The sequence below is a fragment of the Triticum dicoccoides genome, chromosome 2A (genome assembly GCF_002162155.2).
Source record: "Triticum dicoccoides isolate Atlit2015 ecotype Zavitan chromosome 2A, WEW_v2.0, whole genome shotgun sequence".
Lineage (NCBI taxonomy): Eukaryota > Viridiplantae > Streptophyta > Magnoliopsida > Poales > Poaceae > Triticum > Triticum dicoccoides.
In genome coordinates this window covers 767,301,773-767,314,231 of record NC_041382.1, presented here as the reverse complement: position 1 = coordinate 767,314,231, position 12,459 = coordinate 767,301,773, and the positions used below count along the sequence as shown (strand labels likewise).

The 12,459-nt window shown below is 48.3% G+C and overlaps 2 protein-coding genes across 2 annotated transcripts; one reads left to right on the top strand and one right to left on the bottom strand.

The window, feature by feature from the left end:
• Positions 1-2,802: 2,802 nt before the first annotated feature.
• On the top strand, positions 2,803-3,906 carry LOC119357122 (dof zinc finger protein DOF3.1-like). Its single transcript, XM_037624112.1, has 2 exons — positions 2,803-3,136; positions 3,242-3,906. Exons 1-2 carry the CDS (start codon positions 3,041-3,043, stop codon positions 3,782-3,784), a joined length of 639 nt encoding a protein of 212 aa, XP_037480009.1. The 5' UTR covers positions 2,803-3,040; the 3' UTR covers positions 3,785-3,906.
• A 3,283-nt stretch (positions 3,907-7,189) lies between these two features.
• On the bottom strand, positions 7,190-12,430 carry LOC119357121 (ETO1-like protein 1). The gene is made up of 5 exons (XM_037624111.1): positions 11,712-12,430; positions 9,783-11,492; positions 9,246-9,537; positions 8,196-8,505; positions 7,190-7,850 (listed from the first exon to the last, which is right to left on the bottom strand). The coding sequence occupies exons 1-5, from the start codon at positions 11,843-11,845 to the stop codon at positions 7,630-7,632; spliced, it is 2,667 nt and encodes an 888-aa protein (XP_037480008.1). The 5' UTR covers positions 11,846-12,430; the 3' UTR covers positions 7,190-7,629.
• Positions 12,431-12,459: the final 29 nt, after the last annotated feature.

Here is a 12,459-nt window from a genome sequence, read left to right as displayed (position 1 = left end):
GAAAATTTATAATCATGCAAAATACAATGGGATTGGAAGAATTTGATCATATGAATATCGATATCAACATTTAAAAAATATTTCTAGGGCGACTACGACATTCTCAAAAATTTCTCCCCTTGGGTTCCACTATGTCGCCCCCGGCTTCTCCATCACGACCTACAATGTCCCCATGTTAGCATCACTGTGGCACTTGCTTCTTGCCCTTGTGCTCACTCTGCACACTATACGCGGTGTCTCAAATTTCCCACTGCTTTATTACACTACATCGCCCCGTGTCTAGAATTTGAAAATCATTCTGGAAAAAAATGATTAAAAATGAGATTTGTTGATCAAAAAAATTGAATTTAGTTTAGACGTGGCCAGAAAGAAATTTCAAGACAATTTCTTTGGTAGCCCTTGAAACCACGGAATTCCAAATGACAAGTTTGTGAACTTTTTAACTATGCCCCCACTTGATTCTCGCGGTACTCTCTGATAATGTGTCACCCGACAAAGATGTCTATCTTGTAGATAACCAACATAATTGGTTGAGCCGTGTCTATGCATTGAAACTTGCAAGAGTGAGGAGAATCAAAGATCACAAATCAGATGGTCATTTCTTGTTGCATTTGCTAAATTTTAGTTCCCTGGAAAAAAGTGTGGCAGTCGATTTGGATGAAGATGTAGAATACATAACCTCGAGCTAGAAACAAGGGCGCCACGGTTGGCCGAGGCGTTAACTTCGGTAGTGAGTAGTAGGCTATGTCAGGTTTGGGTAGGGTGTGGGATTGTTGGAGACAACTTTGATGCGGGGATATTCAGAGGGATGGTCGAGGGCGGAAGTGCCGCCAACTATGAATTGAGTGGGGTAGGCGGTTCGAGAGGGAAATCGCGAGGAGGAATATCCGGAGAACAAGGAAGCACAATCAACTGTTGGATTTCATCCGACAGTGCTGGAAAAATCAAATGATTTTTAAAATATAAAAACAAGCAGAGCTAACGGTGAATGCATGACCCCTTTTTGTCCATCTGTCATCCTTGATGTTTCCTGTCGGGATTTGTGCAATACTAGGAAGAATCGAGATCACACCATACGACTATATAACATCATCATGAACCAATATGTGGTTAGATGGTTAGGAGGACAGTGGTATCCCTAGCACACCAAGGTTCAAGTCCTATATATACTTGATGTTGGTGCTCTCATTATTCCTGTTTTTATTTCAGGCTTCCAGCGATGTTCGTTCAGTGAGAGAAGACGTTCCCATCGACTTCCGTAAAATCTCAAGATGCTATGTCGGCTCAGTCTCATAGAGGTGCTCATAGGGGTAGAGTGTGCGTCCGTGCCTTCATAAAGGTGAGTGTCTGCTCGTGTATGTGAGCAACTTCAATTGTACTATGTTAAAAAAAAGACTATAACACCATCGATTTAGACATAAGAAAAGTTTGGTATATCTAGAGGTGGTCAAGAGTTGATCCTTAGCATGAGAAAGATTTGGCCAAATTCATTGTTTTAACATTTATTCGTCAGTTTAGCACAATCTGGCCCTATGTGCAAAATTATTTCGGATCTAGCCCTTTTTCTACCATCATAGTCTTTAGCGATAGGGTAACACATCATACCGCCAAGGCCTTTGGCGATAGGACTTACCTACACTGTCACCTATGTTTTTGCGAAAAAGAACCTACCGCCGTAGTCTATGACGATAGGATGTGTTACCCTACTGCCATAGTCTATGGCGGTATGGTCTTCATTTTTGTTTTATTGCATATGTGCTTCTATTATAATTACATGCATGCCCCTACCACTAAAAACAATGACGGTAGAAACTTTTTCACATTATACGGACCTGACAGTGTAAGTAAGTCCTACCGTCATACCGTCAAAGGCATTGACGGTAGGATAGGCTACCCTACCGCCAAAGACAATAACAGTAGAAAAGGGTTTAAGTTAAGAAAAAGGATGAAAACAGTGAATTTGTCCACCCGGGACAAACAAAACCCACGACTGTGACAGCGCCGTAGCCGTCGCATGGTGCGGGTGGCCCCGCCGGGAAGAAAAAGCCGCACCGACCATGTCCCCATTGTCCTCTCTCCCCCGAGATGACACGCCCCCTCGCCTAGCTCGCCAACCTCCGCCGGGCCCCGCGCCGCGTCACCCCGACGCGACCAGCACACGACGACGTGCGCTCGCCCGCCAGCTCGCGTCCGTCCCCATTAACGCCGATCCGCCCCGTCGGCCGACGTTGTCACGCACGCACAACACACTGGATGCTTGAGTCGCCGTCACGGCTCGTCCGACCGGCGGCGACGCCAGATGCCGCTGCGACGATGCCCACTCGCCGATCACGTACAACGTCGATCACAGTATCTTAGCACAGTGCCGCGCGTGCATGCTTGTCTGGAGTGGACTGGGCTGGTACCAGCGGCAACTTGCAAGATTCCATCCATCCGCCACGGCCGACGACGGACCCAGAACACTCCGGACGAACACTCCAGTCTCCTCTCCCCACCACACCATGGACACTCCAGTCTCCTCGGTAAACTGACCGGACCTACCAGTACCAATACCAAGAGGCATGGCCGTGCTCGTCGGGTCTCCGTCGCCGGTCGTGCCAGCCAGACATACGTATAGGGCGCGAACGCGACGGCGACGCTGGTAGGGATGCACCGTGGAGGAAGCTGCCTTCCGACGCAAGGCGAGCATCTAGTTCTCCGGCCGTTCGTCCATGCCGCGTCACCGCGGGACCCGCCGCCGCGCCGGCTTCTATATATAGGACACCCCATGGGCACACGGCCTCGCATAGGTTACCGCTAGTAGGCCACGACCAACCGCTCCCGTCGCCCGATCCATCATCTGATTGCCGCCGCCGCTTGCCGCCCATCGGTCCAGCTCACACTGACCGCTACGTCTCCTACCTCTCCTCCCTCTCCTAGCTAATTGCCTAGCTACTGGTAGAGCTAGCTAGCTGGTGATCACCACGCGCGCCCGCCCGCAGCTCGTTTTAAGCCGGCCGGGTCGGACACGGCATGCGCTGCCCCGCCCGCACGGCAAACGATGGCTCCAGCTTCCGCCTCGCTCCTGCCCGCCGCCGGCGCCAAGCGCCCCTTCGCCGCCCCCGACGCTGCTGAGCAAGAGCAGCCACTCGCGCAGGTCAGTCTCTGCTCTGCTCGGTGCTCACTCTATCTCTCTCTTCTCCGGCAAGCGGCGCACGTACGTACGTACTGACGCGCGCGTCCGGTGAACTGTGGTGATCAGGAGAGCGCGGTGACCAAGAAGAACGGCGAGAGCCAGCAGCCGCCGAAGCTGGAGTGCCCGCGGTGCAGCTCCACCGACACCAAGTTCTGCTACTACAACAACTACAGCACGGCGCAGCCGCGCCACTACTGCCGCACCTGCCGCCGCTACTGGACGCAAGGCGGCACGCTGCGCAAGGTCCCCGTCGGTGGCGCCTGCCGCCGCGGCTCCGGCAGCAGCAGCAAGCGCCGCAGGTCCTCCGCCGAGCCCCACACGCCCTCCTCCGACTCGACGCCACCGCCGCAGCCAGACCTGCCAGACACGCTCCCCCAGCTCCCTGTCTTCCCGTTCCTCACCGACGGCGGCCCCGTCTTCCTGCCGCAGTTCGACCTCGGGCTCGGCGGGTTCCCGTGGACGGCATCGTCAGTCACAGACAACCTTTACGACAGTCTCGCGCCGTGGGCTGCCTGCGACGGCGCGCTCGCCCCCACCGGCGCATGGGAGGACTTCGGTGGCCTCGAGCTCACCTGGCCACCGCCACCACCCCCGGCGGCCGGCAACTGATGATCGGCGTCGTCGTGACAGTCGCCGGCGCGTTCGAGGCTCCTGTTTTATCATCGCAGCCTCGATCGATCAGCTAGTTGTTGCAGTGTGTCTGTCTCCTCTGCTAGGAATTAATGTACTCATGCAGCTCCATGGATCTTCACTGTGTTTCTTTCTTCTCATGCTTAGGTATAAATGAATGATGTGGCGATTGTTGTTTGAACCAATGGACCATCATCAGTCGTGTAGCAGCAGGGAGGAGGACGTAACTTGGTCCGTGCAGTGATATAATATTATATATATTCACAATAATAAATGGTTATACGGTGTGGTTGCTCAATCATTGGTCACTGGCAAGAAAAAATAGTGGGGAACTACGTAATGTTATTTTGATCATGAACTTGCACAAGCTATCTAGTATTCTGTAATGTTACTCTCAAGGCACCAAAACAGAGAGAACTTTCAACAGAGTGATCTCAAAATAGAGACTTTCAACGGTCATTTTTCTACCACGCAAGCTACATACCATGCCTCGATCCACCGTTGAATGTGTTTAGTGATTCATGCGTCCCAATTTTGCTGATATACGACGAAACATCAAGATACATCCTCAAACATGACAAAACCCAATAAAAACTGTATACTACATAAAAATCTAACAAGTACTCTTATTTTACTAGTATATACACGACGAAAGATACAGCCCAAAAAAATGAAGAAAACAACATAAAAGTAGGTAAAAATCTGACAAGTACTCTCTTATTTTACCTGTACATAAAAGGACAGAAATGTTAAAAATATGACGTCCACTGGCTAAGCATGGCAAATCACACCTTTTTTGCCAATTTCTTTTAACAATGACGGCAAATTCTAGCAAAAAAAACTGAACATGGAAATTGCCATTAAAAAAGGTTCATTTGTCATGCTTGAAAAACTGACGTACCCATCAAAAACAAATCTGATGTTCGCCAGTTATCAGAGTCCGAAAAGAAACATCATGATGCACACAAAAACTGAATGAAATATTATGTACTAATACTTTAACAAGACAAATTTTGACCAAACTAGAAAAAAAATGGTGGACGCATGCATGCTAACCAGTCCCCAGAACTTTCAAATAGTTGAGATTCTAGGTGAACTGGTGAAGAAATAAAAGATATCTACACAGTAAAGAAACCAACAGCCCCCCGCTCTTACACTAGCTTTACACTCGAACAGGGAAACCAAAATTCTGGAACACTCTGATTTCTCCTCCTCGCCCTGCGGTGACAAATACCAAACCCCACGCAGACAGGCGCTAGATAGCCATGACTACGACTGCTCTTGGCAGACGGTAGTTGTTCGTCGGGCAAGGATGGAGACACTGCTTCAACTGGATGATAGCTGGTGTTTTGTGCTTTGAACCAGCTTCGCAAACTCGGCTCCCGGTGTATCTGTGAGCAGTCCCACTCGGTTCATGCTCACCGTGTTGTACAGGAGCTTCAGGGACAGAGTTCACTGCACCGTCCGAATCGCTGTGTCTGGCTGTTTGCTGCTACGACACTCAAATGATACCAGGCCATGCGAGTTCAACAGCTACATCATGGACTCCTGCTCCTGCTTCTGTTTATGCTTGGACAGGGACTGTTGCCATGTTCCAGACATACACATTTAACACATGGGAGTCCTCACAGGCACACACAGACTACAGATTTCCCCTCTGGAGCTACAGATGCTGAGATTTGGCTTCCGGTATTGCTGAACCCCTGTTCAAAATATCAAACACAAAGTGAATGCAAAGACCCAAACTAACACTAGTGCATTGCTCTGTTAGAGTTATCCTTGTTTTATAGGTCCAGTTTATGTTTTATTGTACTGCATAGTTTAATTGTCATATAATTTCATTAGTAGGTTCAAGGAAAATTGCATGTGTTGCTTCATGACACGGGCGGATCAGCAGCAGGAGAAGCACAGAGATAGAAAGAAGCCTGTGCGGCGGCAGCAACGTGAGCACATCCGCAAGTTCGTACCCGAGGGCAACCATGCAAGTGCTCTTGGAATCATTTTGTGTAGGCGCGTGTTTCAGTGAACCAGGAACGAGCCCAATGAAAATGCGGCCTGGACGTGCAAGTGGCGTGTATACCTGTGTTAGTCAGCTAGATTGCATGGAGGTTGTTAGTGTTAGCCGGCTAAATGCATGCTGTTTTGGCTGCGTTGTGCAGCCGTTGCGGAGATGCTGCACAAGTGGAGAACGTGTGCATGAGTTTAAGATCAGGCCAGTGTGGCTTGGGGCATTGCATGTTTCGCTATTTAAGCCATTGTATTCGCTATTTAAGCCATTGTATCCGGTTCATTTGTTAGTGAGAAGAAAGAAACAGAGAAAAGGCACAAGTCCTGCGGTGCCCCAAATCTCCCTCTGTGTGTGTGCGTGTGCGTGTGCGTGAGCGTGAGCATGCGCGTGCACGCGCAACAGGTCACCACAGATTGAATTACACAGAATAACATTGTTCATGTGCTCTAGATTTGCAAAAAATAAAATTGTATTTTGATCAGCAAACATATCCTAGACATTTTACAATGAAGGAGAACGGAATTTTACCTTTAAATCTGTGGAGAAGCTCATCGCCATTACCAACACGGATTCTTGACTCTGCAGAAGTAGTCAGGACTCCCAAGGAGCTTCCTGGAGCAAACTGCTGAATGAGATACAGATGCTTAGATGGTATTAGTGGCATCACATTAACAGATAATTTTAGAGTCCCTCAAAAAGGCTAAGCATGAGTGTTTCTTAACAGAGTATTAAGTTCCCTAATGCATCCACTGCAAAATTATGTACATGGAAGCCAGTAATCTTCTTCTGGACAGATTTCCTTTTTCCTGATTCTAGATCTGTTTGACTTTTGTACTGAAGCTTCCTTTTGCAATCATCAATGAAATCGAAAACTAGATAACATCACTACATGTCTAAATATTAATGTTTCATATCAGCTTACTATTACTCCCTCAGTCCCTCCTTACCAAAATATAAGATGTTTTTGCACTTCAATTTGAACTACAAAAATATCTTATATTTGATACAGAGGTAGTACTCAATTGCAAATAACATCAACAGTGCTTTTAACTATGATTAGAGTGACATACCAGTTGTATCAAATAAATGGCAGCTTCCCTTGTGAGATCCCACCATTGCAACCTTCAAAAGTAACAGGGAAATGCAACATAAGTTCATCTAGTGTCATGGTCACTACATATGTTCACTAACAAGGAAAATAAACTATACCTGTCCATCAGAGGAATAACATGCAGCGGTAACCATCTCGTGCAGATCATTCCAGTCTTCAACCATATGCAACTATTAGCAGTGTATTTTACCAGTTTACCGACCATGAAATCAGAAATGATATCCAAGTTTCAGGCCCTAACCATGGTTAATCACGCAAAAACAACTACTTGAACTATCTTTACATCTGGAGACTGAGGATCAACTAATAGTGTTATTTAGCAGTTTACAAAACATGAAACTGGTAGCACAATGGACAAATCAAACTGCATGTTGCAGCAGATTCACTACTAAGTACTAACACAAAAGAAGTGGATTTTACAGCAGTGCAAAAACTGATGGACACAACAGCCAGGCCTTCGGTTCAATGCATATTGTTGCATGCTGAAGCCTATTGCCCAGTTAGTGTTAGCCAAGTGACACAAGTGGAATGTAATATTTTCCATATAGCACGTGGCTTAATTTTAGTCGGTTTGATGATCACAATCCTTACAGCCGCACTAGATACCATCAAAACTAAAAATTACTGCTTGCTGTGTATGGTACAGAACATACACTGGTATGGGTTTTCGCTATGGGAGCCCCTCCTGTATGTACAACAACGGGCTCAGGGTTCTTGGCTGTTCACCCGATGATGAAGCTCGAGCATTTCCTGGTGGTTGGGGTCCACGGAAAGTGCTGCGCGGCAGTCCCGGAGGGCGCCTGAGATGTCACCCACGTGCTCGTGGAAGGCCGCACGCAGATGGAGCAGGTTCAGGTCCGCCTTAAAGGCAATTGCCTTAGTCAGCTCTGAGATGGCATCTTTCTCCTTGTGGTTGTCCATCAGAACTGAGGACCAGATCATACAGGAGTTCACATCAGCATAAAGGGGGCATGAGAACTTTAAACAGATGAGCTAATTCAGGAACTAAATGAAATATATGGTTGTTGCACCAACTGATCAGGTTGAGCATAGAATATGGCAAACAACATTGACTTATCACTAGCCCATGTTAGGAACTGGGTAGTTGGTTTGTTAAAGTACCAACAAACCCTCTCTGGGAGTTGGGCGCAGATGAGCTACAACCAATAACAAATTGAACTACTTTGACCAGAATTTTATATTCAAAGTTTCAACCTTCTTTGATACTGGTGATCTAAAACTAGATATGCTAGGCAGGTACAAGCGCTTACCAGCAGCACGGTATCTGTAGGGGTAGACCCGGAGGGGGTCAAGTTTGGTGACCATCTGCAGATCAGCTTTAGTTAGATCCCGGTCACAATACTCAGACCTCTTCTCGTACGCTGATGCATTGCTCCTGGCCTTCTCTATCAGCTTGGTCATTTCCTCGAATGCACCGGTCCTGTTATTCCTAAGGAAATGAACCCTGGCAAGGCCTTGATGAGCTCTCGTGTGGCCAATCTTTAAAGCGTTAATGTAGCATTCAGCTGCCAAGTCCAGATTCCCGCAATCCACATAAACACTCCCAAGGTTATTCAAAGCCTGTAAGATGTGAAACAAACATATGTGTTAGATGCTTCTTGTCTGGACATTTCAGCCTAGAAAGTTACAGAATCATCTATATACGAACTTGGATCTAGCTGTGCTAAAGAAAAAGTTTTCAATTAAGTAGCTTAATTCATGTAGCAAAGAACAAAGGCAGGTAGCTAAGATGATTGCAAACATGATGAAATTCATCTGAGCAGCTACTGAAGCCAACAACCCACTCCATATGGGAAAAATGGCATTCTATACCCTGGATGGTATGGCATGCTCTAACTTAGACAAGAAGATATCCATTTGACAAGAAATCAAATCACTCTTGGAGTACCCTCAATAGACCAGTTAATGAGTTGCCATGTTAGGAGCACCAGGACAGCCATTTTTTAATGGTAAGTGCACCATTCCCATTACTCAATGCAACAACGAATATGACATCCTAACAAGGGCTATGTATAGCAACACCTGATCTGAATCATAAAGAGTCACCTATACATTTAACAAATGAGGAAATGCACATGCATATACTACACAAAAGGAATAGGTAGAAAAGTCAACAAAGTTCCACTCCGTAATTTGCGAGCCTGGGATAAAACCCTCCTTTGCTACATAAGTATTTACGGTATAAGATCTGTGGATCTCTATATAGCAATATGTCACAGGAGAAACAAGGCAGCAAATCCTTATCATGCATGGAATGTTTATCCAGGCAGATCTGAGAAAGAGGTGTAGGAAAGTCTTACCTGGCCCTTCCTAAGTCTATCTGAGGGACACCGTAATGCATCTTCAAGAAGCGATACGACTGTTGCTGAGGTTGACGCCTCAAGACTCGAATCAGCTAAAGCATAAGCTTTTAGAAAGAAGGCCTCAAATGATCTCTGTATGGCAATCGATGCTTCCGCTTTCTGTAATCCTTCCTCGCAGTGGCCAGTATCATACAGTATCCATCCTTCGTAAACAAGTCGTTCATGTTGGCTTGCCGCATGCTCACGAGCAAGCTGCAAGCTGCGCATTGCAGCCTCGGGACAATTTAATCTGGAAAAAGAACAAAGACAATTGCATTAGTCCTAACATATACTGCCAAAGAATTAGATCATGGAGGAAGCATGTGCAACTATGCTGATCTGTGATCAGCCATCTATTGAATTAGCATTCCAAGACATGCCAGGCATGCAAACCATGTGATGTAGCATCTACAATGCCAATAATTGATAGACTAACAAACTGCATTATGCCAGATATTAATTATTCTGTGCAATAACATAAATTAATTAAGTTACCTGAGAAGCAGCAAAGATTGTCTGAAGTACAGTACTCCCTTAGCAGCATCTGACTCCAGCATTTGATATATGACCGAGAGGGATCCAATATCATCCACAGAGGACCACCGATCATAAAGCTGCATCCAGCAATCAGCAGTCGTCCATTGCTCTACATTCTCCATTACAAGCGTACGCAGCTGCTTCGCAGCCACCCGACCACCAATCATACGATAATCTGGAGCAAGCGTGAGGATTGCCTGTACATCGCATAAGGCAGCTCTGTAGTCCTCTAGAGCAAGGTAGCAACAGAACCTTAGCTCTAAGCATTCCAGGACCAGCTTGAACCCCAGGATCCGGTTAATCTCCATCAGGGCAGCTTCAACACTTTGCCTTTTCATCAATGATGCAGCTCGAAACATATAGGGGTATGTAAGGGTAGGATCCAGTTCAGTAGCCTTATTGAGATTCTCCAACTTGCTGTCACCGTCCAGATATAGGGCTCTCTCTTGATACATCCACCCAAGAGGCCACCGAGATGACATGACAGAGTCAAGCAAGTTGAGAGAATAATGTTTATTACTCCTCAGAGAGGCCAATCTAGCCAAGCCCACTACCGAGTAGACATGACCAGCGGTAAAGGCGGCATTGAACAGGCGCTCAGCCTCAGCATGATCTTTCCTTAGCAGCCTCACGCAAGCCAATTGATGCAAGGCCAACTGCTTCTGTCTAGAATCTGATGCTGAGTCAACCAGCTTCTCCAAGAAGCTTACAGTGACATCTGATGTTGCACTGATGCTCATGGAGACTTCACCAAGAAGGCAATATAGGGAGAAAGATGCATTGCCAGCCATAGTGGATCTCTGCTGCTTATTCGCGGAGGAGAATATCCTAACCACTTGCTCATCATTCAAGCATTCTGGAAGCTCATTCAGGAGCACCTGCAAGCATGACGCGGCAAGTATGGAACAGCCCAGCTCAATAGCACACTCCATGTAATCTATGGCATCTTGCCTGGAAGAAACAAAAGAAGCAAGTTTTTGCTCGCAAGCATCCTTGAGGCCCTTGCAGCAGAATTTGTTAGCAAAATCAAGCATCTCCAAAATAGATTCTGCTGACAAATACGGTAGTCTTCCTGATAGGCTGAATTTACTGATGGCCCGCATACCAATAGGCGAGATGCCATTCCGAGACATGTCAATGACTTCAAGATGCGACTCCTTAAACCCACCGTTAAGCATCGCATACAGTGGAGTTGACAAGGCCGCCAGCTTCCGCCTATCGCATGCAATCATGTCATCCCTTATCCGGAAATGAACCACAGGGGAGCCCTGGAACTCATCAGATTCATCGTCATAGCTTATCCCATGCGACTCGGCGGAGATCTGCGAGACGAAATCCAGCAGCTTGAACTCTTGAGAGCACTTGCCGCACGAGCCAAGAAGGTCCAATATCGGCTCCTCTCCTCTCTTCTCGTACTTGAGCCATGCCCCAAATATGAGCTTCTCGTGTATCGTGCTCGCCTTCTCCCAGGCAGCCTGGAGGCTCCTTCGCGACAGCTTGGCCTCACCCAGCCCGCGGAAAACCTGGAACTGGAGCAGGTACAGGCACGACTTCTCATCGGGAGGGCAGTACTCCAGCTCCTCGTGAATCTGGGCCAGTATGTCGACGTAGTCAGCGGGCTTGAAGTGCGGGAGGACCGGCGGCTCCGGCATTTTCATCAGAGATTCTCTGCATCCCAAAGACAAGGAAAGACACTTGAATCAGCTGGCTCTTCACACCAAAAAACATCTAGCAGCACTAAAAAAAATCTGAATTTTGATGTTCACCGCCCCAAGACCAGACTAATAATTAACCAAGGTACTTATAACACAATTCAGCAGCAAACAGAGCACTTGTACTGCCTTGCCGCAAGGAAATTAGGGATGGTGGGGAGGCAAGAAGGCTTACATCGAGGAGGAGGAGCTGGAGTGGCCAGTGAACTTGGAGAGCTTCCCTTTGTCCATGGGCAGCCATGAGTGGGTGGCGGACTGGAGCTTGGTCTCCTTGCAGGAGGTCAACTCGGAGAAGAAGAGCTTCCTCATGGCACATAAATACCACGGCGAATCAGAGCCGGCCCCCGTCTTCTTCCTCCGAATCTGCCCAAACCCCTGGCAAGAACCGCCGCAGATCTTCCGAGAACCCAACCACCGGGGGACGGGGGGAGAGGGAGGGGGGCGGAGGGAGGAAGGGGACGCCTTTAATGGCACGAGCGAGCCAACGAAGCAGCTAGCGCCCCCGCTGCAAGCGGCCAAGGGAAGAACTAACCACTCCCCCTCTCCTCGCCCTTTTTTAATTCGCACCCCAACCGCACCCGCACCGCCAGACCAAATCCGGCCCCGTGAGCTGAGGTGAGCTGAGCAAGCGAGCCGACCCACCGCACCAGCTGGGGGACGACGACGAACGGACAAATCGTCCTTCCAAGATGCGCGCTTTCCCTTCCCTGGAGCGGAGCGGGAGGGAGGGAGGGAGGGAGCGCGGGCGGGCGCGGGGATGCGCCTCCGCACCTCCTTGGCGGCGGAATTGCCGGGGACCCCGGTCGCCGCGGGGCCTGCTGGGCCTCAGGCGAGCCCTCCTCGATCTCCGGCGGGTCGGGGCCGGCCGGATCGAGTCGAACCGGCAGCGGGGGACGTGGTGCGGCGGAGGGGGGAGAGCGGGC

Bases quoted from the DNA above. Each gene is read 5' to 3' on its own strand.
- LOC119357121 (XM_037624111.1), bottom strand. From the start codon at position 11,845: ATGAGGAAGCTCTTCTTCTCCGAGTTGACCTCCTGCAAGGAGACCAAG. The intron at 11,493-11,711 runs GTAAGCCTTCTT...TTTGGGATGCAG, and splicing joins TCCAGCTCCTCCTCCTCGAT to AGAATCTCTGATGAAAATGC. The intron at 7,851-8,195 runs GTAAGCGCTTGT...TCTGGTCCTCAG, and splicing joins CTACAGATACCGTGCTGCTG to TTCTGATGGACAACCACAAG.
- LOC119357122 (XM_037624112.1), top strand. From the start codon at position 3,041: ATGGCTCCAGCTTCCGCCTCGCTCCTGCCCGCCGCCGGCGCCAAGCGC. The intron at 3,137-3,241 runs GTCAGTCTCTGC...TGTGGTGATCAG, and splicing joins AAGAGCAGCCACTCGCGCAG to GAGAGCGCGGTGACCAAGAA.